This window comes from Motacilla alba, chromosome 5, assembly GCF_015832195.1.
Source record: "Motacilla alba alba isolate MOTALB_02 chromosome 5, Motacilla_alba_V1.0_pri, whole genome shotgun sequence".
In the NCBI taxonomy this organism is placed as follows: Eukaryota; Metazoa; Chordata; class Aves; order Passeriformes; family Motacillidae; genus Motacilla; species Motacilla alba.
The window spans coordinates 55,281,071-55,308,075 of record NC_052020.1 but is presented as its reverse complement, the minus strand read 5'-3'; the positions used below and the strand labels follow the sequence as shown (position 1 = coordinate 55,308,075).

The window sequence follows — 27,005 nt, the reverse complement described above, 5'->3', positions numbered from 1 at the left end:
AAGCATCAGAAACAGGGTGCTTTCCATTTATCAACTGTTGTAATGACACTTGCAACTGGTTTTTGTGTAGTATTAGGTCAGATTTTAGATTTTTCTCCTTTTTGTAAAGCTGTGACCTTTTTTTGCTCAGCATTTGCCTTTATCTTGGAGACACCCAACAATCTGTGGCTGAATGAAATTTCTTTGTGAGAAGACAGATTGGAAAAATTGCAATTCTTGGCAGCTAGTGTATCAAACTGTGCAAAAGAGATTTTCCAGTGCAGTTGAATGGGTTGAAAGCAGCAGTACTACAATACAAATGTAGCACCAGCTAAGGTGTAACAAAGGATAAAGCTATTAAACCATGGCATTTTGAGTGCTGCATTAAAAAGGTGGTGAGAATCCTGCTAGAGAGGAAAGCAAATGGGAGCCAAGCTTCCTGTAAAAATATATACATTTATTCCCCCCTGGGGATTAGTCTTTGGATGAGTTTGCCCATATTTTGCTATGGATGAGGCAATGGAATATTGCACCAGTAACTTTTGTATAATTAAGTTGCATTGTAACACCTGAAACAGTAAGAAAGAAACAGTAAGAAAGAAACAAAGCGTGTAATAGATACTGAAAATGCTCTGGGTCAGGAGTTTAAGTGACTTAGTTCTCTGTTGAATGTCGCCCTCTGTTTTTTTATTATGGCCTGTTAAGTTCCACACCTAAATAACGTCATCAGGAAGAAGACTTGGAAGCCACATCTGCTTCTACTGGTTTTCAGTGCAAGAAAGTGGTATTATTTGCATATCTGATGATTTACTGGTCTCATTTTCACTAAGCTCTTCCAAAACAAATACTCTGTGGGTAGGTGGACCTTTTCCATGGGTAGGTCTTCTGGAGTTACCACAATATGAAAAGTAAAGAACAACTGTTAACCAGGAAATAACTCAAAAGAAAGGCAGAACTTGTAGGAAGAAATCCAGTCTCACATATATGCCATCATTTGTTCTATGGGATAAAGGATAGAATCAGATTTTCTTTTCCCTGAGTAGAAGGCAGAAACTAATTAATTATCTTCAGGTAAGTGACTACATTCACATATTGGTTCATGACAGAAGACATTGGAGTCTGTATGCAAAATACAGACTCTTTATACTTTCAAGACTCTTTAGTTAGTCTAGGAAATTTGAGGTAGGACTCAATTTATTACTAAACAGTCCTACTTATATCAAATTAAAAGAGTGAATAAGAGAATCTTCCTTTTTGGAGGTCTTCTTTTACTTTCTCATTAAAGCTGAGCAGAAGACCTATTCCTTTTTCTTTCTGCTCTGATTCTTTGCCTGTGGCACTAATATTATAGACCACAAATATCTTCCCCTTCAAATTTGCTTTCCTTTTTCAAGTGAGGAAGATAGTTTCTTCTCACTTTTAACACCTGTAAAATAATGATGGTTATTTAGAACCTTATTAGCCTGCATTTTCTTGAGCGGGAGTGCTGCTGTGAAGAAGTGACTGAAGAAATGGCACTGTTGCTGTTGATAGCAGGAGAGATGCTCTGCTCTGCAAGAACAGAGCATCTTGAACACTTTGCAGTGAGATCTTTGACCTGTTGGGTAGTTCAGGTGCTGCTGGCAGCACAGTAGGATCAAGCCTACTGTTGACTTCATTGTTTCTTTATTACCTTTTGCAGGCACCTGAGGAACAGCCCTTTGTTCTTTGGTTGCCAGGCTCTGGGTCCAGAAACACAGAGCCACCAAGTGCTGTGCATATTCAGTGTTTTCACAAGATGTTCTGACTTATAGATGTGACAATTTCCTCATGACCTGAGACATCATGACAGGCTGTGGCTGACAAATATGAGTGTGTGGGGAGATTGCCCATTTCTGCATGGACAGCAAAGCCTGGGGGGACAGTGAGATTTTGCTGTCACTGTCAAATGAGTAAAAGTGAATTTGGCTGTTTATTACATATGTTTTCCTATAAGCCATATAAACAGAAGAAGGTCACATATTGGGAATGCTTATCATTTTTATTGGAAGTATTCAAATAGTCAGGCAGTGTGGTTGGGTTATCCTCTGAGCTGCAGTGTTTGCCTGGTGCACAGCACAGTTCATTTTGATCAGTTTCATTTTTGGTTTTGCAGAACTAGCTGGCAGTAAAGACTTGAGCACCAGTAAAAACCAGTTAGGCTTTCTACTTGGTATGAAACCCTTTAATTTCTCTCTTTTCCCCAACCTTTTCTAAATTATAATGGATGTGGTGAAATCTGCTCCATTTCCATTCCATAGCCAAATTCATAATTCTGATCTGGAGCTCCTAGCCAGAATACTTCAGCTTGTGGGTAGAGCAGCTTGTTTGTCTTCAGCAAGTGAATAATAAACTTAGTGAGGGATGGGGTTGTGCAAAGTTAGCAGAGCAAATACAGATTCTGTTACACATAACTGCAGGTACAAAAAAGGCTTCAGTACTCTTCAGTTCAACTTTGCTTCCTTACTGACTTGTTTGTTTATGTACTCCTTATTTCAAAATTATTTATGGAAATTGCTATTTCGCAGGAAACGGTAAAGAAAACAGAAGAATGTGAGCAAGAAATTGAAAAGTTGAAACAACTCCTAAAGAACAATTTGGGTGAAATATCACATGAAGATCAACCACAGGCTCAGAAGATTCCTTGTCCAGAGGTGGGTTTCATTCTTTTCATTCCTTATCCTGACTAACTCTAATCATGATCATGCAGAGCACTGAGAAATAGTGGTGTGCTTCCCTTCTCCACCACAGTCAAGCAGACAATTGAATGCCACGGTGTGACCCTGCAATGAATTACAATTAATATTACTTTGCAAGTTGGGTATATCTTTCATAGTATACTCCTTACTGATTTTGATGTGTCATTTGTGCCTGTATCAACTTGGAAGAAAAACTGGGTGCTGTTTTCACAACAGCTGTGTTGGTGAAACAATTTGCAGCACTGAGAGCTGACCTGTGCTCAGCATCCTGCTAATTTTCCTGAGGTGGCAGCTTGGGATAGTGCCTAAGGAGAGAACTAAGTCCCTTTCTGATGACTGATCATGCAATGCTACTTCTGGGGATTCTGATTAGGGTTAGATTCATTAGACTCCTTTCTTTGTCCTCACTGCCACACTGTGTTTTCATCACTGCTAAACATGTGTAGCTTTTCTCTCTACAGTCAGCTGCTTTCTGTAATGGATGAATTGATGTTTTTAATGCAGAAATAAGATGTGTTTTAAGGATAGCACTGCAGAATTCGGGAAATTACTAATTAAATATAATAACTATTTATAAAGTGCCTCTGAAATGCTCAGTTTTTTTCCAGTCAGTCACAGTAAAGTTAATACACTTACATTGTACTTGCCTAATAACTATAATCACTCAGTAGGCTCCTAAGTACATAGCTGCTCTGCTGTCAGCTGGTTGGATGTTGGAGGCTTGATGTAGTGCTCAGCATGACTCATTTCCTGATTCTTCCTTGTTTTTGTCTCTTTATGTAGGATTTTATGTTTAATAGTTCTTGTTTTAGCAGAAAACTTGGCAGATGCAGCATTGCATGAATAGAAGTGGGCAGTGGAATCGCCCATCTTACTGGAGGATTTCAGAAAAAGAAGTGATTTTAAGAAAGAGTTGGTTTCTGAGGAGGTTATGGCTAATTAAGTTTGCAAAAGAGTAGCTGGCAAATCTATACTGGCAAGTCTCCTGCAGTGAAATAAATAGATATACTGTTCCTAGCAGACATTGACAAAACCATGCCAAATTTTCATGGTTGTCTGTTTCTTCATTTCAGTGACGTTTTCTTTCCTTTACCTTTGCATGATTTTATCTTGTGGTTTTGAGTGTGCAGAAGGAAGAAAGCATTATCAGAGCAGAGTTCCCATGTCCTTTGAAAGTTTTTTGGAAAATTCTCTCCACCTTTGCTGTCATGCTGCCCCCCCAGAGCTATTAACAGAAGCTGTAGTGGAGACAGGAGCAGCAGTCTCACTGCTTTCATCTGCCACAGATTATTACCTGCTTAACATCACTAATGACAGAGCGTGGTGTGGAGCCAGTGCTGTTCTCACTTCAAGCCTGCCATCAAAGCTTGCTGTGATCAGCTGAGCCCAGTGTGCAAAGGGATATTTAGCCAGGTTTCAGTCTTCCGAGCAAGTAACAATGCTTCAAAGAGCTTTAGCACTTTCAGTAATGGAGGGAGTAGGGCAATTCATTCCATCCTGTCTTACTCTGTTATTTGCTGGGATTTCTTGGTTCACCTGGAGGCTGGGTGGTGAGGAAAACCCTGGAGAAAACTCTAAGGGCAGAACACTGGCTGGAGGAGTGGTCATGGCCAGGAAGGAGACCAAGACAGATTTATTTCCCCCTCTGTTAGTGCAGTTACTTGGGTTATGGTTTAGTTAAATATAAATTTAGTTAAATACTTTCCTTCAGCTTTGTTGGTGTCCATTTATTTCTCCCAGTATCACACCCAAAGACATGGGATAATTTTGGCCCTACCACATCCCCAACACCCACCAAATGGTTTGTTTCCTTTGGGCCAGCTACAGCAAAGACTGAGCCCTGAGCTACCCTCATTTGCTGTCTTTGCCCTCCTCAGGGTTTTCCCAAGTGTTCAGTGTCAGGCTGCCAGGGAAGGTGCTTGGAAGTAACATCACCTGCTGTGACACACAGAGCAATGTAACCCATCTGCATTCCCTTTGTCCTGGAGGAAGCTGCTGTTCTCATGGATATGCAGGACCTAGTTAGAATTTGTTCCAGCCTGCCACCTTTCCTTCCACATTGCCAGCTTCTGCATCACAAGTGGCAAGGGCTGTCCTGAGCTGCATCTGTCGCTGTTGGTTTGCATGTACCTGGACATCTCCTGCAGTGACAATGGGGAACTGTCCCAAAGCCCAGAAAAAGGAAAAGAGGGAAATAGCCCCAGTACCAGTAAGATGCGTCCCTGGTGTCATCTGTTACATTGCTGTTTGGTTAAATGAGAAAAATGGATGCTTACAGATGTTGTTGCTCCTTAGGGAGAAATGGAAGCTGTAAAAGAAGAAATCATAAAGCTGTGCCAAAGAAAGGAGGATTTCCTTACCACGATGAAGAATTCCATGTCTGAGCTTCACCAGTGCCTACAGCAAGAAGTGCCTGAAGCAGCAGATGAACCTCCAGCCTCTGTGTTAGCCCAGAGTGACCTGATTGGGACCGATGTTTCTCCTCTGCAGGTAAGTGATCACTCACCTGAGGGCCAGAGAGGGGAGGGAAATAACCCTTCCTGCTCCTGGAGGAGTGGCATGTGAGAGAGGAGCACCCCTGTCCCTGTGAATCAATACTGTCTCTCCTCTCCTTTGTGTTCAGAAGGACTGAGTGTGAGGAGAAGGTAGGAGAGGTGAGCCTCTGGTTATTTCTTAGCCTCTTTCACTTTCAACAAGAAGTTTGCATCGATCATCAGCAAAATGCTCCATGTGTAGTTTTGTTGATAAGCAGTTGTTCTGGGATTTTCAATAAATTATTTTCATGGGGCAAAATGAAATTTGTCCCTTTTGTAGCGGTGCTGTTGAAACCTAACAGCATCAAATCCCAATTTGCAGAGGTGCTTAGAACCTGCATCTTTCAGTCACTTTAATGTAGGCTGCCAGATGTTCAGTGCTTCTCCAAAAGTGGATCTCAAGTGGTAGATTTGTTTTGGTTTACAGGCAGAAGTGAGGAGGCTTTTGCTGTTCTTGTCATGATTAATTGGGTTGTCTCTCTGTGTGTGTCTTTGTAGTTGAAAAAAAGAGGAGTGATATCTCTTCTGCCTTCCTTAGATGAAGAATCAGAAGACTGTTCTTTACACAGCAGGGTGAGTCCATGTAAGGCAAGAGAGAAGATTTTGGTAAAGCAGAAGTTATGAAAAATGTGAAAATCTGAAATATTTCAGAACAACTTAAAATATCACTCCAGGATACAAAGGAATTGCACTCGAGCCAGTGTGCCAATATTCCAGTGCCAGTATTACACAGCACCTCGTTCTGTGAGGTGTGATCCTGCTTTTGGTGGGATTGCCTATTTGCTAATCCTCCCTTTGTGGAAGTGTTAAAGGCAAAATAGGGCCTTAAATACCAATGTTTCCATGTGGAGGTGGATTTCAGAAAGAATTAGCCTCTGAAATGCCAAAACATGAAACAAAATGTGTTTGTGTGTTTGAACATAAGAAAAAAAAGGGTGTGATTATTGGGAGTGAAGTTAGGATAGAAGAGATTTCTGGTAGATTGGGAGAAACTGGGGGACACTGCCCTACAGGTTGCTCTGAATCTGAGGAGTCTCAGTGCCCAGGTGAACTGCAGAGGAGCAAAGTTAAATGCTTTTGGGAAAAAAACCCCATGGCAAGACAGTGCAAAGAAGTCCAAACAGCCTGGAGAGCTTGTGCCTTACTTTGATCCAAGCGCTTCAGTTTCAGGGTTTCTCACTCTGCCCCTTCACTGGTGCAATTTTCTTTACATGTAGGGGACAGGACAGGAGAAAGATAGATAGTGTCTTGTTGGTTTGGTGATTGTTTGTTGGTTTGGTGTTTTTTTCTGTTTTTTTTTCTGTTTTTTTTTTTTTTAATATTGTAAAAAATTAGAATATTCTGCAGTCTCTAGAGAACATTGTCAGTGTCAACCAGCTGCCACTCATCTTGGAGCAGAGCTGTAGAGCAGGAAGAGAAGTGGGATTTGGGAAACACAAATATGGATAGATAAACAAGGCAGAAATAGAATAGAGCAAGGTGTTATTAGAAGTTTGCAGTGCTTTACATTGCCTGGAGGAATATCTGAGCTTCCTGGTCACAAGCTAAAGCTGAGCTGTTACTGCTTTCAAAGGGAAGTACAGCCACAGAGAAAGATGCAAGATTTTGGCCTTCAGAAGGGGATGATGAAAGGCTTAAGGAAGACAGTGCAACCTCCTGGTCTTCTGGTACCTTGTCAGATGGCATTGTTCAGGTAATGCACTCGGGTTTATCTCTGTGGAGATGGGAACTCATCTTAGTGGAAAAGATCTACACAAGTCCTAAGTATTGCTGAAGCCTGCACTGCAAGAGAGGTGTAGGAATGCAGGACAAGGTGGCCATATTCATATCTTCCATCTCACACTAAATCTTGCCATTTAGAATCTCTCTGTTGTACATATTGGTTGGACTCAGTGACCTTAAGGGTATTTTCCAATCTAAATGATTCAATGATTCTAATTCCTTTGAGCTTCACAAAATGCATATTTAGGAGCAGCAGCTTGTTTCACTGATTGCTGAAAAGGCTCTAAAAATGTGGGGGGTGATTTGTGGAAGAGGTTCTCTTTGTACATGAGAAAATCAGTGTCTGGGACACCAAATCAGGTACAGTTTTGGTGCCATTCTGTTCTGCTCTTCATGGTGCCTCAGTAATGTTGTGACAGCTGCAGTTGTTTGTTTCTGTACATCAGTGCCTCAGGCATAACAAAACTGTTCTGTCTGATTATTCTTGGGCCAGGACCACAGGAGGCTGAGTGGTTGCTGCTCTTTCAGGCTTCTCTAGCACAACAAGGCAGTGCAACATAGAATCAGAAAGTCATTTAGGTTGGAAAAGACCTTTAAAATCAAGTCCAGCCATAAACCAAACACTGCCAGATCTACCACTAAGCCATGTCCCAAAGTGCCACATCTCCACTACTGCACATCTGTATGGAAGATAAGAAATATTTCCACTATTGGCTCTCTCTCTCTCCAGGATGAGGATGTTTTAACTGAATCACATGGTAAACATGATGGAGAAACATCTCTGCAAACTTTGGAGGGCCCTGAAGGTCCTGGCACAGGTGGTGGCAGTCTGGCTATGGTGAGTTTGCAGGTCTGAACAAGGTGACCTCCTGAATGAGTAGTGTGACCTACCTAGAGGGCAGAGGCCCTGGTCCATTGTGTTTTGTTGCTGGAGTTTGCTGCAGTATGATGTGGTAGGATACCTGCAACCCTTTGTGGGCCTCTTCCTGTTAGTGCTCTAGGTGATAAATCTACAATTGCTCCTTGAAAGTGCAGTTTTCTAGGGACCAAAATGGAGCATTTTCAGCAAGGAAGCTGCTGTCATTCATACAGGCATGAATAGAGGAGTTTGAGTGATGTAAACATACATCAGCCATGGAATTTGAAATGGCAGTCACAGGAGGGATTAAGGAGCTTGACATGTGTTGCTGCTTTGTGGAAAACATGCAAAGGCTCAGAGAAGAGTGGGCAGCAGCTTAAATACAAAAGAGTGTCTGGAGACATGAGTGCTCCAGGAAGGCCAGGAGCAGCAGTCTGGTGCCAGAGCAGCTTCAGCTTTTAGGATCACAGAGTCCTGGAGTTGTTAAAGTTGGAAAAGACCTCAGGATCACAGAGTCCAACCATTAACCCAGCACCACCGTGCTCAGCACTAAACCACATCTCTAAGTCCCACATTTTTTGAACACTTCCAGGGATGCTGATTCCACCACTTCCCTTGGCAGCCTATTCCAATGCCTGACAACCCTTTCAGTAAAGAAATTTTTTTTCAGTGTCCTGTGGCAGGGGGATTGGAACTAGACGGCCATTGAAGGCTCCTTCCTAGCCAAACTGTTCTGTCATTCTGTGATGACACTCCTAGTTGAAACAATACATTTTGACTCTCCTTTTTTTCCTGCCAAATCTCATTTTAACATGAAGCTTGTGCATTAGCACTGGCCATCTCAGTTGCCTGAATGTGTGCTCTGGAGCCAGGGGAGCATTCTCTTCATGTAGTATTGCTTCATTTTCTTACTGAGTACCAATATTTGCATGTGTGGAGGCATATACAGACCTGTGCTGCCTTCCAAGTCACTGCTCTTTATCTCCAAGTACTTTGGACTTTTGTTATGGACGTGTGTAATGCAATATTGCTTCTTCAAGGAGTGTGTTTAAGAAGAATTGCACCACATGTCCTTAAAAACACACAATTTTTTTTTATTGTATGACTTAGAGCCCGAGTAAAGCATATTTAATTGCTGGAACTGAACACACACCAGTAGCTTGTAAGCGTTGTCCAAGAGCTTGTTTTGCAGCTTCCAACTGCATTGCTTGTGCGTGTAACTCCCACAGAAAAACATCTCTCCTCAGGGGAGAACAGGTTAATGATGAGTCATGACTCCCTGTGTGCTCAGGTATAGCTGCTGTGCTCAGGTAGATCCCTGCAGATGCAAATTGCTGCCTGGAAACCTGTTACACCAGATCTTGGATCACCTGTCTGCTGAGTTTCCCCTTTTTCCCTTCTTGGTTTGTGGTTCCCCCCCCCCCCCATCCCGCAAGGCTGGGAACGCGGCGACGGAGTTGTTTTGGGGTTTGTTGTTTCCACACTCTGTGAGTGTGGAAGTTAATAATCTCTCAGTGCTAAGGGGAGGGGAGGGAGATTACAAAACCAGGTTGCTCACCAGGCTGCTTTGATGTGCTTTTCTCCAGAGCCAGCAGCTGCCTCCAGTGCCCAACGCCGCCCTGGGCTCGCAGACAGCGCTGGATGGAGGGAGGCCTGAGCCAGAATCCATCCTCCTGGTGTGCCAGGCCCAGGTGGCAGAGCTGGAACAATGGCTAGCCAAAACTAAAATGTCCCTGGGCTCAGCACCTCAGAGCCCCCAAAGGCAGCAGATGGTGGAGCCGCAGCTTGCTGATTGCCAGGTAAGGAGGTGACACTGCTGCTGCCATCCCCTTCCCTGGGCTGTGCCTGCAGGACACTGTGCCTGCTCCTCTCTCCTGCTTCAGCAGCTCCCTCACCCTCTGCACGGAGCAGGTGACTGCTTGCCTTCAGCTTTGCCAGGGTTTGGTTAAATACCTGGATCTAGAGTTGGGATCTGTATGCATCCAGGGCATTTAGGTAGAATTCTGGAGTATATGTAACGCTTTGGTTTGATTTGGATTATTTTCAAAACCGTGGCTGAGTATAGTTTGAATCCTCTATTAAAAGGCAATTTTTCATTGGTCCTGATCATAATAAATCACCTAGAAACAAAAGAGTATTTTTTTTCTTTTGACATTTTCACTTTCTGCTTGTCAGGGTGATTTAAAAGACTGGTCTAAGAAAGCTTCCATACTGCTTAGTTCTACTTTTTCAGTTTTTTTCCATAAACTACCAGCCCAGAAAAATAGTGGCTTTCCCCTTGCCCTCAGCGAGCAGTGCTGATATTTGGACCCACTGCTGTGCACCTAGGGCAGCCTCTTGCCCCCATGGCAGCAGAACAAAAGGAGTGGGTGGTACCTGTTGGTGAAAATGGGAGGAGGAAAACAGGACTGGCACGAGGGGCTGGGTGGGAGGGAGCTCTGGCATGCAGCATGTGCAGATTAAAACAGGGCTGAGGCTCCCTGCGGTGCCAGTCTGGTGTGTGCCAGTTTCCTTCAGGCATTGAACCTACCTAGATAAACAAATTTCACTCACAATACCAAAATGTCCCCATTTTAAATTACTGGGAGACATCACCAGCTGTTTTGTTGTTGTTTTGGGTGGTTGTTTTTAATTGGAGTGCCTCTGGGTTTAGGCTGTGACTCAGCCAAGTGCTCAGGTGCTGAACTCTGTGGGAAGTAGGATCCTGAGTGCTTTTAAGCAGCTGGCTTTGTCTGGATCCCATTCAGGGTTCCTGTCAGTATAGGCTTCACCAGGGCAGCTCCAGCTGGTGAAAACAAGCAGGCTGAATTCCTGTCAGCTTCAAACAATCTGGCTCAATGTCAGGACATGAGCTTGAGCAGGCGAAGAGAGTTCTCTAGTCAAGATCTACACAGAAAAATACACACAGAATGGAAGATAAACAGTCTCTAGATAAGGGTGTATGATGTAAAGCAATTAATTTATTGCAGTTGATTACTTTGCAGTTGAGTCATGGTACCTTTGTCTATGCTCACCTTAAGAATGTGAGTTTAAAGTATGCAGGGATGCACTTTGATTCCCAGCAGCTTGGACCAAAATCAGATCTCAGCAGTTTACAATGGCCTGGCTGTCCCATGGAAGCATTCCTATGTGTTGTTAGTTCAGCATTATTTCCTCCCTAAGAGTGATGTGAACATCACTGTCCATGCATTGCCTCTTTCTCCCCTACTGAGGTGTGTTGTCTACTTGGTTGCATTCAAATGGAGTCTGTCATTTCTGCTCTCCTTTTTTATTACTTGGTGTTTGACTTAAGATAACCTCCTGCAGATGCTCTCGTTTGAAACAGTTTTAAGTGTAACTGTATAAAATTCATGTAATTGTCCAAGATAGAAAGACTACATTGGAGAAAATCTAGGGGAATTGCAGCTATTTCTCTTTTCCCCTGCACGTTTCTCTTCCCTGTGAGCATTGGCTTCAGAATGTTGTCAGAAAAGGAGCTTTGCACTTCTGAGAATGAGTAATTATCTGCTGTCCCTTCTAGGTGAGGTTATCAGAGATTGAACAAAAGGTCCTTTCTTTACTGGAAGATTGTGGAGATAGTGCAGACTACCAACAAAAGACAGAGGCTCTTTCCTTGAAGCTGAAGGAGGTGAAGCACAATTTGGAAAATGTCCAGATGATGCTTCAAGACAAACACAGTGAAGAGCAGGTAAAGCATGTGAATGTTGTGCAGGGCAAGAGTTGAGAGTCCTGGTGCTTTATTGGTCTGTGGTTGCAGAAGAACATTTAGAGCTCACCATATAAAGCAAGGAAGAGAGAAATGTCAGAGTTGCCATTATTCTACTTTACAGTGCTGTATAATTACTTGTAGTTTGCAACAAGTAGTGGATTTTTAATGAGTCTCTGAACAGCATCTTTTCTGCTCTAAGTGCTCAGTGACAGAGGTCAGCATTCTGCTAAGAGCACAGGAAAAGGACTCAGGGTTTGGTTTGGTTTGAAATGCCTCAAAAAGGCCATGATGCTTATCTGTGACAGTATCAATGCAGAGAGACCTTTTAGTAATTTTCTCTTTGAAGAATGCTTAAATGCAGTGATTCTGTCAGCTGTCCTGCACCAGAGCTGCACAGTCTTTGCTGAGTTTCCCAGTGGGTGAGATGGTAACTCCTGGCTTCAGAGCTCATTCCCTCTCTGTTGTGTGAGGGATCAGAGAAGCCCACCTGATGTGCTTGCTTAAGAGCAGCCACAGTCCCTCTGCTGTGAATTAGCACTGGTAAAGGCTTGTGTTGAAATGCTTCTGTGAGCACAGACAGATAGAAAATCCAGGTGTGTGACCAAATTTATAAGCATAAATTGCACATGCCTGTATTTTGGTCAAACAAAAAGAAGGGAGGGGGTTAGTGTCACCTAATCTGCTAGGAGGAAAAGCAAAGAAAGCAGAGTAACTCTTGGGGGAGACATGTGAGGACCTTGGCAGAAGGTTAGAATGGTTAGGATGTTAAAAGTTTCAGTAAATTCAACTGGACAAAAATCTTTGCAAAAGCAGCAGTTGTGTTTCATGTGCTGCTGATTCTGTGTGTGGTAAGTCCAAGGCAGCTTTTGCCCTTTCCCCAGGCTGCACCTGTGGGGTTCTGCTCTCTTGTCTAGTCCAGAAGCCTTCCCACAATGGGTGTCTCTTTCCAGGTTCCCAGCAGGGAGAGGATTGACCCAGAGCCCCTGGAGATCCTGCACTCTGATGGTTTCAGCACATCCCAGCTGCCCCTTGCCCAAGAGCCTTGGCACAATGGGCTCCAGCAGCCACAGGTAATGAATTCTCCTCCCATCCAGGGGCTGGGCTGCTCCACGTCCCCTGTGGGCTGGGGGACAGCTGCTCTTACGAGTGTTGCAGTTTTCCCTGTGGGATCAGCTCTGTCAAGGGTAGGCAGGTTTCAGCTGCCCATCTCCTCCAGGATTTGGGGAGTTTGTCAGGATGGAGAAAGGCCTCACCCCTAAAATCCCTTGTCCAAAAGTTTTAGTAATATCATAAAGCTAGGAGTTTGGAGGGGTGGGTGATGCCAACTGAATCACTGTGAAACAAGTCAAGAATTCTAGCTTTAAAACACTGATGTATTATGAAATCTGAATCTATACACTGATACTGTTTTTGAAGTAAGTTTAAAACTAAAGTTTTGTGAACATATTCCCATGAGCTAATTCTCTATGACTTTTAAGGTTGTTGTTAACACAATATAAGAATCTTGTAATGTTCTGTGCTCTGCAAATTACTTCTATTTTGCTAACTGTAAATTATCTTTTGTCTTTTTCATGCTATTAGAAAGAGCTGGAGAAAATGGTCCAGCTTGAGCTTCTAGACTTGCTCACTTTTCACTCGACACTCTCCTTTTAACTCATGGAACTCAAACTCATATTTGAGCAAATCCCCATTTTCCCTTGCCTGTTTCTATGAAGAAAGGATTGCAGTCAATGGTGTTTAAATTTCTATATGTAATTTGTTTCTGGTTGGGCTTTGCTTTTAAAAGTTTAACTCAGGTAGAAATATATTCCATAAAAATGCATGTTTGCAGAAAATGGTTTGTTCTGTAGATTCATGTTCATACATAAACTGCATTTTATTCTGACAGATGTAGTCTTATTTTCTTTGCTAAATGATTTCACATAAAATGTGATTGTACTTTTTCAATCATCACTTCAGATTATTACAGTTCACATAACTGGTCATGCTATTCTCTGTGCACAGGACCTGAAATTAAAAGCAGCTGAGCAGAAAAGCCTCATTGACTTTATTGAGTCGTGTGTGGAAAAAATGCAGCCACAGCTTGAGGACAGCGTGACTCCAAAATCAGAATCCAGGTACAGAATAACACAATCAGTTACCACATCCAGTGATGTAAAACTGCCTAAACTTGCTGAAGTGGCACCCCTGGTTCTGTTCTTTGGTTCTCTGTGCCTTTAGGAAAAAAACAGCAGAATCTTGGGGCTTCAGCCGTCCAGAGGCTCATTTATGTGACAGCCTCTGTGATACTGGGCTGACTCCAGAGTTCAGGATCTTGCTAGCAGACATGACTGACACCTGCCATGAGCTAAGTCAGGCCTATCTGTAGGCAGGCTGGGTCCCTCTGTTCACAGCCATGGCTCTACAAATGCACACACACACCCAGCCAGTGTAAAGGCAGCAGCTTTGAAAGGGGGACATTGGGATCAGGCACCTTCCAGCACAGAACCCGGACTTCCTACAGCACTGTGCTCCCCAGGTTGTCATTTCTGAGTGGAGGCTGCCAGCAGGCCTCTGGCATATTTCATGCAGAGGGGAAAGTCCAAGTTTATCAAAGCTTGGATTAATAATCATACATGCACTTGGTTTCACTTTGCTTTTGAGGCAGGAGCAAGAGAAACTAACCGTATACAAGAAACCTAGTTTTATTTACTCTGCTTCAGTAACTGTCATTCTAACAATGTTTTCTCAATGCAGCAATGGAGGATCTGACTCAAAGAGCAAGCAGGCTGATGCAACCTTGGCTCCAAAGGATCAGATGGGTAATAAATGGCAATATTTACAACAGGAGCTGTCATCAAAGATGAAATCTCCTCTCTGCCAGCTTGTGGAACCTCAGGTTTGTTTAAGTTCCATTAAACACTCTGCTGGTGTAGACAGCAATGAGTGTATCTTTCTGTCTCATAGTAGCATGGGTCTCCATCAGATAACTGAAATCTGTGCAAGGATTCTCCAGAGGAGATTGTTACTGCACAGTGTTTTCATAATTGTCTTTTAATTGTACTTTGAGGTAAATCGTGTCTCTGAAGTAGTGACTGAGCACAGTGTGGGAGCACTTAGGTGAATCCCTGTGGTTAATTTTCAGAGTAGATGTTATCTGTTTACTTCTCCCAAGAAGGTAACTGAGGTAGTTATCCAGCAAGCTCACAGCTGATTCCTGTGGATGTGGGTGAAATCTCAGTTCCCACAAGTGAGAACATTTTGGTCAAAGCAAATCTCTGGCTTAAATTATGTTCTGCCATTCACCATTGAGTTCTCTCATTCTCACACATCAAAGAGATAAAGAGATGTAGAATTTGAGCTGTGTGTATGTTCTGAACAGACTGCAGACTTTTCCTGCTTGGACAGAACTATAATTCCTGTTATTAACAGTTTTGTTCGTACTAAATTAGAATTATTAGATTTTCTGTCCTCTAAAATTGCTGCAATACATGGAAGAATATTAGACATGTAAAAGGACTGCAGTGGGCAGTAGGGTTGCCATAACCCAAAGTTCAGCTGTAGCCCATAAAGCTGGGAATCAGAAGCTCCTTTTTCAGTCAAGCTCCCATCAAGGCATAGCCTGCCCAGCTTCTGCCAGTGGAAAGGGAACCCTGCTATCCAGGTGCTTTATATCAGTGCCTTGAATCTTTTAATGCTTTTTGACAGGAGTGTTATTGTGTTGCCTATAGCCTGTCTTCATTTGAGCTGTTCTTCTAATTGCAGTGTTCTTTTTCCAAATGTTAGATCACAACAAAGATGAACGTGCTGCCTCGAGGCACATTCTCAGGTGCAGGAACCCCAACTGTGGAAGAGCTGAAAACTTACACTGTCCAGCTGGGAGACCTAAGCCAGGAAGCAAATGTGGTGCATGCACAGGTAAAAATGGCATGTCCTAAGCATTGCAAAAAACCCCAGGGATTCTAGACACAGGAGGCTGTCTGGACACTGGGAACAGCCAGTAATCCTATTATTGCACATGGCATTCACTGTAGTGAGCTTTTGGGTTGGGTATGGACTGTAAGGTAGAAGCAGGTTGAGGATTTTGAAAGGAAACATTCCGAGTCCTTCACTGTGATACTTCTACTTGACTCCAAAAGTTTGCTAGTGTGGGTAAAAATCCTCAAACTGTATAAAGCAGGATGGGAGCTGACAAGACAAACTTCTTGTGTTCATGCCTGAGATTAGAGACCTGTAAGAGCACAGCCATTGTCCAGTACATAAAGGGTCATTGTCAGCTTTGGCCTTGACAACTCTGGATGTTGCATGCATGTATCCAAGTCTGTCCCTCAGTATTTCATTAATTCCATTTTAGTGTTAGCTGAGCAAGCCTCTAACCTTATTTGAGTAAATGAATCTTAGCCATGCCTTGGATGAAAGTACTGAAAACTGGCTTGCATTTACCCAGGATAATGTGGCAGAGGAAGTCTCTTCCAATTTGGACAGAAAGTTGTTCGAGTTGCTTCTGGCAATCAGCCGCTGCTTGAACAACATGGAGGAGATGCTGAACACCTCTGTGCTCTCCACTGAAGAGGCAGCTGTGCAGCAGGCTCTCTATGAGGTAACTGCCCCAAATCTTCAGGGAAGGAGAAACCCCAGTGGATTTCTATTATAGCAGAATATATATGGCCTGGTATTTCCTCTCTGTTCTGCTGGCATTATTCAAGAATAATGCCACCAAACAATTTGGTATTGCACAGATCTAGGCCTGTTGCTTTTAACAATTATCAACTCGAGTCCTGCTGCCTCTTATAGGCAAGAGTCCTTGAACGGACCATTTTCACTCATGTTGTTTTTCTTTCAACCCTTTAGACTCTGTCTGTGGAGCTGCAAAAACTTCATGCTGATCTGAGTGATAAAAAAGATGATCTTCTGAAGTCCATCAGCTGTGCTGGTGGGAGCACAGATGTGTTCTGCGAGTGCTTTGACAACCTGCAGGCACGGCTGGAACAGACTCAAGCTGCCACTGCTTCAAGGAGCAGCTCCATGAAAGCTGGGCTGGATCATAATAGCAATTACCTGGTACTCCACTGCCAAATGCACATCTTGTTTCACAGCAGCTGTTAGGCTTGTCAGTGTTAATGCATTTGGGTTACAGATGAGCAACCTCTAATGGGCTTTTTTTTCTTTTTTTTTTTTTTTTCTTTTTTTTTTTTTTTTTTCTTTTTTTCTTTTTTCTTTTTTTTCTTTTTTCTTTTTTTTTATTTTTTCTTCTTTTTTTCTTTTTTTCCTTTTTTCCTTTTTTCCTTTTTTCCTTTTTTCCTTTTTTCCTTTTTTTCTTTTTTCCTTTTTTCCTTTTTTTTTTTTTTTCCTTTTTTCCTTTTTTCCTTTTTTCCTTTTTTCCTTTTTTCCTTTTTTCCTTTTTTCCTTTTTTTCTTTTTTTCTTTTTTCCTTTTCCTTTTTTCTTTTTTCTTAAAACACTTGTCTTGGCCTCTCAAGAAGCAGATTAATTTTGCTGGTTACAGTGCTGTTTGCAAGGCTGACTGCCACAGAGGCCTGGATCACAGTAGAAAATTTGCATGCAGGAAGTATGGGAATAACCTGGGATGCCACGCAGGCTGAGCTGCAGGCCAGAGCAGCTTCTGTGTGTAGGGACTAGGCCAAGGAGGGTTTCATTCAGCTGCTGTGTCCTCAGGAGAGGCAGGCTTCCCCCCTTGGGGTGCCATGTCTGACACTGGGTTATTTTTAGCAATGTGTTGGAGGTTGATTTGACCCCACTGCATTTACTGTTCCTTTCGATTTTGTGCCACAGAAGCAGAAGCCATAGCTGCACGAATTTTTCTTCTTTTGTTCTTTGTTGGAAAAGCAGATCATGAGAAGCTTTTCTTTAGATTCTTGTGATGTGCTAAATCTAAAACTATTGCTGGAAAATATTCAGATCTGGTCTTTAGTCTGAACTAAGGAAGGAAGAGTCTGGTCTTTGAAATACAATTTGCAGTGTCCAGCAAAACTCCAGTGTGCTCAGTATCTGCAAGTCATCCTGGCCCTTCATTGCTGAATAATAAAACAGCCCTTTTGAAGAACACTGGGATGTTGTCTCCAAACAGCCACAGAACTGGTCCTGCAATGTTTATGTGTGCAGAATCCATAGAGCTCCATCAGTCCCCAGTAATGGGCTCATTTTCCCATTCTCAGAAGAGAATAATTTGATTCTCTTACCAGTTTCCCAGGTTTTTACAGTCACAGAGGATCATTGTGACAGAGTAATCTGCTTCTTATATACTGTACAGACTCAGAATTTGCCTTGCTCAATTACTGCTTTAAGCCCATAATGTATATGCTTTATTTTGGTGGGGGGCTTTTGTTTGTTTGTTTGTTTAATAGGAAAAAAACCATTTCCTTAAAGAGGTAATAATTTTGTTTGCTGTGTAATTTTGTCTGGTCATTACTATACTCCTGTTAATGTGATATATTTCTGATGTTTGTTTCTTTTGCAGAATCAAACCAGGCTACTCTATGATCAGTTAACTGAGAAAAAAGCTGCTCTGCAACAATGCCTGAATGAACTACATGGACATAATGTTTCTGAACAGCTTCAGGTAATTTTATTTGAAGGAAAGGAGAGGTTTTACAGCATTAGCTATTATTTCCAGACTTCTGCAATTTGTGAAATTTCATAATTTCTAAAGTTGGAGTCTAACTTAGGTTTTTAAAATGGGAAAAGGAGAGAGTTCAGTATTTGCCATATTCACCAACACCCCTTTTCCTTTTTTTTTTTTTTTTAACTACACCCCAGTCCATATTCAGACCTAATTCCAGACATTTTAGTGGTTGGAGTTGGAGGAACCAGTCTCTCTTCAACCTCCCAGAGAAAATACCCCCTGTGCTATGGCAGGGGAGAAAAAGAGCATGTTATACCTTCTCTTATGCCAAACCACCTTTTCTTTGTGGGACTCTGGTATTTCTATCTTCTCCTGATGTATTTATGAGTGCTTTATCATATGGAATTTGACCAGTTAAGATATTTTCTTTGACCTTTATTGGGATTAGCAGAAAATTAAAAATTAACAGACTGCATGTCCTCCCCAGAATGGTCATTGGCCATTTACCTACTTATTACCAAAGCAGGGAGGGTATTCTGAAGCTTTCTTGTACAGGCTCATAACCTTGCTTAGAGGCATAATTTTCTGCCAGACTGAGAGCTGTGTTCCCTGCTGAATTCCCTAGCAAGCACTGGCTATATTCTGTTAGGTAACCACTCCTGGAAAAGGAATGCCAGAAGTACATAGCTTTCCTTCCGTCAGAGGGATCCTGTCTCAATTCCTGAGTGTTTCTGATTCATAAGAAAAAACTGTTTTCTGAGTCCATGATTCCTTTTAATGGCTGTCCTTGAATTAGTAAATGGAAAGGCATGTTGAGTGTTGTCCTGAGACACAAGACCTGAATTCTCTTCCTGGCTGTGCCGTGTGGACACAGTAAGTTATGCCATGTTTTGTCCAGTTAGTTTATAAACTCATTGGGTTTTCTGAAGTGCTAGCACAGGAGAGAGATCCAGCCACTGGATTCACTGCACCACCAGTGATAATGGAAAGTTTATTGGAATGGAACTCTTCCTAATAGTTTCGTCCTTCATCCAGAAAATTGGTGACTGTGCTGTGGAGCTGCAAAACTTTGAAAACCAAGTAGCAAAATTGAGAGGCCATGGAGAAAGATTGCAGTTACCTATCACCTTGATCCAGGAAGCTTATAAATTAGAGGTAAGAGCACAGTCCAGTTTCCACTTACTCAGCAAGGTTTGATTCTTCTAAGCAATGCATTTGCAGCATCAAAAGGCTGATGGTTATTTCATATTCTGTGGGTTTGTGGGATTCAGTTCTGTCCTTCGTGGATCACTGCACAGTGTTTGCATTGTAGGATGTTCTGGATGACATGTGGGGGATTCTGAAAGCAAAGTATGTGGAGCTGAACTCCCCTGCCATCAGTGAAAGCCAGTATGAGGACTTGCTTCGTGGGTTTGCAGAGCTGGTAGCTATTGGAAGAGAGAAGATGGCACAAGATCCAAAGCACCTAACAAAGAGCAGAGCAGCTCTGCAGTCCCACCTGAAAAATCACAAGGTATGAGGTGTTGTTCACAGCACGGCTCAGGTCAGCATAGCAAGGAGCACTGTTTTCTGAGACTGGTTTCTCTCCAGTGTAGTGGAGGAGAGTGACAGGCTCATAGCAAAGGGACTGTTGCATGTGCAGAAAACAAAGACAAGTTTTTCAGTAGACCAAAACAGTTTTGGTGATAAATTGCTATTTCTCCTTACCTCAGAACACATAGCTGTGTCAGGAAAACACATCTTTCTTACAGTTACCCAAAGGATTATTGTGTCCTGCCTAATACTTGAGCCTTAGAACTCCTGCTGTGGGAGTGTGATCTGTCTTAGAGAGCAAGCTGTAATTTGGGTTTTTTTCCCAGGAGTTTTTCCACAACCTCATGACACGTATGGCTTACATGGAAGCATTTGCCAAGAGAGTGAGTCCTTCTGTCCTGCAGAAGAGAGAGGAATTCTGGAGAGAGCTGGTGACTGAGGTCAAATTGCTGGAGCAGAAGGCCTGCCAGTATGGTATACACTTAGAGAGCCTGCTAAAGGTAATAAATCAAAAGACACCCAAGAGTAAAACCTGGAGGGAAGGAGAAAAGTTGCATCTGGGGCAGCTCTTGTCTTACCAGTGATTCTTTGGCTAGTAGTTGTTCTTTCCTGATTCCACTGGACAGCAGCAGTCTATTATTACTTATTCTGTGTGTGTCAGTAAACCAACTTTCTTCTTGAAAATCTCTGGAAGTGGACATTTCAACATATCACACTTTGACACTTGGCTGTTTCTTAGTGTCTGGACTGACAGAAGAGCCCTTTAAGGCAGAAAAATACCAGCACCACTTTAAAATAAAACCTTAAAAATTTAACCAATAATCTCAGAACATCCCCAGAGAATAAAAAATTGCATACACCCCTTAAAAATAAGAATCCTTAAAGATTTTAGAGAATGCGTAATTAATTCATCTCTAGTGAAATCATGTCTTAGTTTGAAATTTACATATTATTCACTTATTTTAGTGTTATGTTTCATTAAATATGTTTTATGCCTTTATTAAATATGTTTTTATGCCTTTATTAAGGCCCGAGTCTGGTGTATTAAAATGCAAATGGATGTGTGCTGTGTTAACAATTCAGTGTATTTTTTAGGACTGGGTGGTATTTGATGAGGAATGCCTGGCTTTCAATAAGGAGTTAGAGGCACTTGCCTCTGCATTGCCTTCTGTCAGTTTGGTTGAAGAAACTGAAGAAAGATTAATGGAAAGGATTGCACTTCTAGAGGTATTTGTGTTTGTCACTGCTTTTCTTTATGCATCAGTAGAACTGGCAGAAAATATTAGTTAGTATATGAGAGAAGATTTGCAGGGCACTGCCTCATCCCCTCAGCTGTGTGTGGATGCAAGCTCAAAACTGACTTCTAAAAGTAGGAGAAGATTGGGCTGCTAATTTCAGCCAGGTGCTCCAAGTCCATTTGAGTGGGAGTAATGACTATAATGTCATTGTAATATATAATATAATGACTATAACTACTTTATAACTCAGTCTTCAAAGGGAAGTATTTGGGGTAAGATGGATGTTATGCAGGCTCCATGGATCCCAAGGACAGCAAGAGCCTTGGAGTGAACATAGTGCCATTTCTCTGTAATACAGAAATTAATTTCATGCCACAGTGTAAAACCTGTGGAAAAGGAGAATCAACCTAGTGCTTTCAAATATTTGAAAATACAAATATTTGAACTATTACTGCAACACTGGTTGCAGCTGCATCTCTGATGACAGAGCTACATCTTTATTAACAACCTCAGCTACAGCTGGAAATATTTTATCCACATTTTAAACACACTTAAATATAAGGATATAAAAGCAGCATTTATGGTTGTTTTATAAAATTAAGAAGAAAGGTTTTCAGTAACCTCAGTGATGTATTTTGAGAGAGTGCTCTGCATTCCTCACAGGTGTGACCTTTCTCAGTCTTCAGAGGACATCCTCTGTTACAAGTTTTTGAATTAATAAGTGTTTAATAAAAGCAAATTAATGAGTGCTCAATAAATGATTAATGAGCTTAATAAAGGAAAAAAGTTCTATAATGATTTAATCTAGTTGACTGCAGGAAAGATATCACTGGACATTCCCAGGAAAATCTGAGCTACAGTAAAGCCTTTGTAATAAATCAACTGTGTAGGTTTACAGTCATAGTGGCCTTCTGGTGCTTTTGATTCCTGTTGCACTGAGACAAGAGATATGCAAAATTTGCACAGCCATTGATGTGAAGTTGCCTGGTTTTCATTGGCTTTTTTCATTAGCTTTTCACTCTTAAGTCTTTATTTGTCTTTAAAGACTTCAGAAACAAAGCCATAAAGCTTTAGAAGATGTTTGGTGCAGGGTGGAACTGTGGAGCTTCACAGTTTCAAAAAAAAAGTAGAATAAAATTCTCTAGGGCATAATTCCTGCAATAGAAATAGCCCCAGACCTCTGTTTTTTACTTACAGACTTCACTGTCTACTCTTCATTTCTCCATGCCACCATTATTCAATAATTATTCAATAATTATCTCCCTGCCACCATTATTCAATAATTATCCTAATAACAGGAAGCTGTTTCCTTCAAAACAGTGGTGGCTTTTTTTCAAAATAGGATAGAGCCTGAAGGAGGAACAATAACTTTCAGGAGCATGGGAAGACAATAATTTTATGGTGGGAGCAGTCATAGGTTTGGACAGTGCAGCCAGATTTGATAGAGAGTGTTTGTCCATTGCCTGAGGTCTTCACGTGTCAGAAAAGCCCATCAAACCATAACACAGTCATTCTGATAATGTATAAAAGTATGTTGATATTTGTCTTGACCTCTCCAGAGGAAACAAACAAGCCCACAAAAACCTGTGTCCCTTTTGCATGTAATGAATTACAGATTCCTGTCATTTGGAAAATAAAATACATTACAGGGGAGATGATTAAGAAATTAAAACAAGTGATGTGTGTTTTTCTAGTTGTGTTTTCTGTCTTTAAAATGTTACTGTTTTGCAAACTTCCCATATTCGGACAGAAAATCAAAAGCAGTGTTGATGAAAAGCATGCCAGGCTGTACCAGATGGTGAAGGAAGGGAAGAAATTGCTGACTGCTGTGAGCTGTCCAGAAATAAGGAGCCAGATTGGGAAGCTGGAAGAGCAGTGGTTGTCTGTAACCAAAAAAGTTGGCCACGAGCTACACCGACTTCAAACATTACTGAAACTCCTGGTCAGGTGGGTCTAACACAAAAAATCAGTTTGAAGTATGAGCTAGACATTAGTTAGTGATTTTTTTTAATAGATGCCAGCTGAATCCATGCTTCTGCAGGGTTATGCAGCAGCAGAGGTGCCAGAACAGTATGTGTCTTCTCACAGAAAAGACAACTTGGAGGGTGAGAAATGTATCCCAGCCTCAGCTAGAAATGTGTTTCTGTGTTTTGTTTCTCCTGTAGCTACAACAGAGACTCAGAGGAATTGATGAAATGGTTGGATTCTGCTCAGCAGAGAATGAATTTCTGGAAGGAGCAGTCTCTCAATGTGTCACAAGATCTTGCCACCATCAGGGACAACATCAGCAGTTTGTTTGTAAGTCATTTCCGCTGGCAGGTTTAGATAAGACATTGTGAATTCTGGTGAAAATTACCCTTTTGAGAGGGTTTTTGGTTGCCATGCCCTTGAGCCACCCACATAATACAGCACTGAATGGCTGAGTGCCCCAAAGCCACCCAACAAATGAACCTGGAGTGTGGGCTCAGGGTACAGCAGTGAAGGTGGTCAGCCAAAGTCAGGAAAGAGAATCATGCTGAATTACATTTCCTGTCTTTGCCTGCCCCCCTTGGTTGGCTAGCCAGGAGGTTCAGCCCCAGTGTGAGGCCAGACAGAAGGAACAGTGCACAGGGAGAAAGCAAAGCATCATGAAGGTTGACTGGTAGATGTGAGCTGACCAGAGGTCTGAGGAGTGGGGTTGCTCCTTGGACACCTCTGTGTGAAGTGAGGATCAGGATATTCCCAGTCTCTGTGGGAGCAAAAGGTTGCATTCAGTACTGTATATCAAGGTGGGGAAAAATTATTTATCTGCCAGAACATGTTTAGGTTTTCTGAACTTTGCCATCTTGATAAAATCTGTTTGTTGAGGCATTTCATCCTGTGAAAATATGGCTTGTCTTCATTTCAATAGATAATAAATATTTACCCTCTTTAATTTCTCCTGTGCACCACAGACATTTTCTAAGGAAGTTGATGAAAAATCTTCCCTGAAGTCATCAGTGGTGAGCACTGCCAGCCAGCTCCTCCACGTGAAGCAAGCTGATACTGCAGCACTTAGGTCATCCTTGGCAAAGTTTGAGCAAAAATGGGGAGAACTGATTACACAGCTCCCAGCCATCCAAGAAAAGCTTCACCAGGTGAGTGAGAAACTCTGCTGCCATCTCTCAGTTCAAGCTAAATAATTATGTTTAAATGCTGCTGCTGGAATTCAGCTGACTTTTTCTGAATTAGGTGTGCCACGCTTTCAGAATAACCCCAGTATTGTACTGCAGTTTAAATATTACTGTGTTCTTCCTAGGCTGTTCTACATATATTTATTATCTTTATGATTTTGCATGGAAGTCTGTTACTTAAAATTAGAAAGAATTACTCAAAATTAGAAAGAATTTTATTTCAGATTCATAAATTCTAGAACTGAAGTAATTTGCCTCTCTGGAGCACAGGGCTCACTTTCAAGTTCATGCCCCAATAATGCGATTATAGTGCCTGAGCCTTTCTAAAAATAGAGATGCCATTTTCCTTGGTATTTTTAACAAGTAGAGTGTGGAGGATTCATGATATGCTTTACCTCAGCTTCAGATGGAAAAGCTTTCATCACGGGAAGCTATTGCTGAACTAATGGCCTGGCTGGACCTTGTGGAACAGCAGCAGGAACATGAGGAGCCAATAAATTCACAACGCAGTGCTGCCCAGGTCAAGGCCCTCCTTCAGAAGTACAAGGTAAATGGGAAACTGTGAGTCTAGACCTGCTGTGATAAGGATGGAAGCAGCCCACAGGCACTGTCATATCCTTCCCCTTGCTCTCAAGAGGGTTCCTCAGTCTGAAATGTGCCATAACATCCTCCTTTATAAAACCTTATGCTTCCATGACACACAAACCACTGCCTGTTCTGCAATACAGCTACTGCCTGCTGGGCTGTAATCTCCTTTTCTCCTGCTGTCCCATCTGTCATCTGTTCTCGCTCTTGCATTTAGATGATAAAATGTGACGAGCAGGAAAGCTTTCCTTCCTTAGGAAGACAGGCTCTGTGTTTGTGCTGTGTTCTAGTCTGTCTTTTTAACAAGGAATACCCTAATGGAGCTCCATAACCTGAATCCATTTAACTAGAGAACAGGGAGTTTGAATATTATGGGTCATCAAAAGAAATAACCTGCTAGGAAAGAGGGGCATGATGAACATCCCTGCAGAGAGAGAGGGAGGCTGCAGCAGACTCTTGGCACTGTTCAGATGTTGGAGTATGAGTGGCAGAGGCTGATTGCTCCAGCCACAGGGAGGATTCAAGCTGTGTACTCCAGGGATGCCAGGGATCCCAGCCTCAGGGCATGAATCCCCACAGAGCCCTGTTTTGCTCTGCCCCTGCTCAGGGCTCAGACAGGCTGACAGTTCTCAGTCTGCAGCTGCAACTTGCAGCCACTTTGGTGCTGCACATAAGGCAAGTGCCAATGCAAACATTTCTTTCCAAGTGCCTTGGTGTAGCACATATATAACATTTTGGTCTGTATCAGTTGGATTTGACAGTTGGGACATGTAGGTGAGGTGCTGTTCTTAACACTTTGGGTATTTAGAGGTGGGTTTGTGGGTGTATCTTTTGCACTTGTCAGCAAGGTGGGGTTGTGTGTGCTGAGAAGAAAGCTGGGATGATGGTCACAAATCCCTAGACGGAAGCAGCTGTGGCTGCTGTGGTATTCCCTGGTGACTTTTCTGGGCACTACTGGATAAATATGGAGCACTTTCCTACTCTCCTCTAATACCCTCAGAAATAAAAAGACATTCCCTTATGTTTTCACTTTGCATGTAGTTTCTCACTTCTCTCTCTGCACAAGAGATGCCAATGCTGGAGGACACTTTTTCCTCCCAGATATTCTGATATTCTATTCTGATACCAAATGTTTTGTTAAAAAGAGTAGAAGCTCATGCTTCATTTTTCTGTGAGTTACAGGAGTGTGGGAAAGCCGTGGTCTTGGCCTAATCTGGGCCATGGCAGTGTGATGGTTTTGTCCAATGGATTAAGTACAGGGCCTAGTACCCCTAGGTTTTATTCCCTGCTCCATCTCTAGCCTGTTTTTACCTTGAACTACCCATGTAATGATAGAGAATTTCTGCAGAAATTTCAGTGGATGGAAACAGCTACACAAATACAGAATGGTAAAATTTGAGAATTATTCCTACGGACAAGTCTCCTTCAGAGGAATATTTTAGGTCATGATTCAAACAAAGCCATCAACCTCCCATTGCCGTACCTTGAAACGTCGCTGGAACCACTCTGATTAAAACTGCAGAACTGATTGGTTTATGGTTTTGGTCTTTCTCTTTTTTCCTCTGCAGGAATACATGATGGAGATGAACTTTAAGCAGTGGATGGTAGATTTTGTTAACCAGTCCCTGCTGCAGATGAGCACCTGTGACGTGGAGAGCAAGCGCTACGAAAGGACAGAGTTTGCTGAGTGCCTGGGTGAGATGAACCTGCGGTGGCACCGGCTGCAGGCATCCCTCAACAGAAAGGTTGGATTGAGTTCCCATGGCTTTCTCTCTTACAGCTCAGATTTTGCCTGTGCCATGCTCTGTATTAGGGATATATTAAGCTACCAGCAGTTTGCCTGTTGTAGCAGTTGGATTTGGGCAAACAGTGATTATTAAGTAAGTCGTGTTGAAAGGCACATTCAGATGGGGACATATGAGCCTCCTGGACAAGGCACAGCAGGGATCAGTGCCCAGCCCTGCTCCAGCCCTCCTGGGTCACTGGAAATGGGCTCCTCTGTCAGTGTCCTCCTCATGCAGTAGTCAAATATGCTTTCCCAATGCAGTGCTTTGAAGGTCAGCAGCTGATAGTCAGACTACATGCAGCATTTTTCTATCAGCACATAATCTTGTTTCTCTGGAGAAAATCTGTTTCAGGCAATGCCTCAGAATCATTCTATTCTAGTGAGGCTAGAAATAATCCATGCATCCAGAATTAGATGCTGCTGCTTATGTGCCCCGATGCCCAGAAAAGCTGGTGTGACTCATGATATGGAAAAGATATGGGGGAGCTTAGAATCCCAAAATTTAACCATGAGGCTGCTGGAATGAATCCCTCTACCAACACATTTCTCTTTGATCTCTGTGTCTCACTTTATACAGCTTTGGGAGAAGCTGGCTATTCTGAATCCACATACAAAGACTTCTGGCCAGATG

The 27,005-nt window shown here is 42.3% G+C and overlaps 1 protein-coding gene across 9 annotated transcripts in view; it reads left to right on the top strand.

Moving 5' to 3' along the window:
- The window catches only part of SYNE2 (spectrin repeat containing nuclear envelope protein 2), a 179,786-nt gene that overhangs the window by 97,613 nt on the left and 55,168 nt on the right, over nucleotides 1-27,005 (top strand). For 8 of the 9 annotated variants that reach the window (XM_038138489.1, XM_038138483.1, XM_038138484.1 and 5 more), the window contains 23 exons: nucleotides 2,526-2,651; nucleotides 4,992-5,186; nucleotides 5,729-5,803; nucleotides 6,804-6,923; nucleotides 7,683-7,790; nucleotides 9,398-9,610; nucleotides 11,332-11,499; nucleotides 12,471-12,590; nucleotides 13,525-13,637; nucleotides 14,257-14,398; nucleotides 15,286-15,417; nucleotides 15,947-16,099; nucleotides 16,351-16,560; nucleotides 17,976-18,077; nucleotides 19,116-19,235; nucleotides 19,393-19,593; nucleotides 19,940-20,113; nucleotides 20,709-20,840; nucleotides 22,602-22,798; nucleotides 23,017-23,149; nucleotides 23,785-23,967; nucleotides 24,404-24,550; nucleotides 26,157-26,333. In XM_038138489.1, coding sequence (XP_037994417.1) covers nucleotides 2,526-2,651; nucleotides 4,992-5,186; nucleotides 5,729-5,803; nucleotides 6,804-6,923; nucleotides 7,683-7,790; nucleotides 9,398-9,610; nucleotides 11,332-11,499; nucleotides 12,471-12,590; nucleotides 13,525-13,637; nucleotides 14,257-14,398; nucleotides 15,286-15,417; nucleotides 15,947-16,099; nucleotides 16,351-16,560; nucleotides 17,976-18,077; nucleotides 19,116-19,235; nucleotides 19,393-19,593; nucleotides 19,940-20,113; nucleotides 20,709-20,840; nucleotides 22,602-22,798; nucleotides 23,017-23,149; nucleotides 23,785-23,967; nucleotides 24,404-24,550; nucleotides 26,157-26,333 — 3,441 coding nt within the window. The remainder of the gene's footprint in view (nucleotides 1-2,525; nucleotides 2,652-4,991; nucleotides 5,187-5,728; nucleotides 5,804-6,803; nucleotides 6,924-7,682; nucleotides 7,791-9,397; nucleotides 9,611-11,331; nucleotides 11,500-12,470; nucleotides 12,591-13,524; nucleotides 13,638-14,256; nucleotides 14,399-15,285; nucleotides 15,418-15,946; nucleotides 16,100-16,350; nucleotides 16,561-17,975; nucleotides 18,078-19,115; nucleotides 19,236-19,392; nucleotides 19,594-19,939; nucleotides 20,114-20,708; nucleotides 20,841-22,601; nucleotides 22,799-23,016; nucleotides 23,150-23,784; nucleotides 23,968-24,403; nucleotides 24,551-26,156; nucleotides 26,334-27,005) is intronic. The other variant, XM_038138490.1, reaches the window with a different exon arrangement.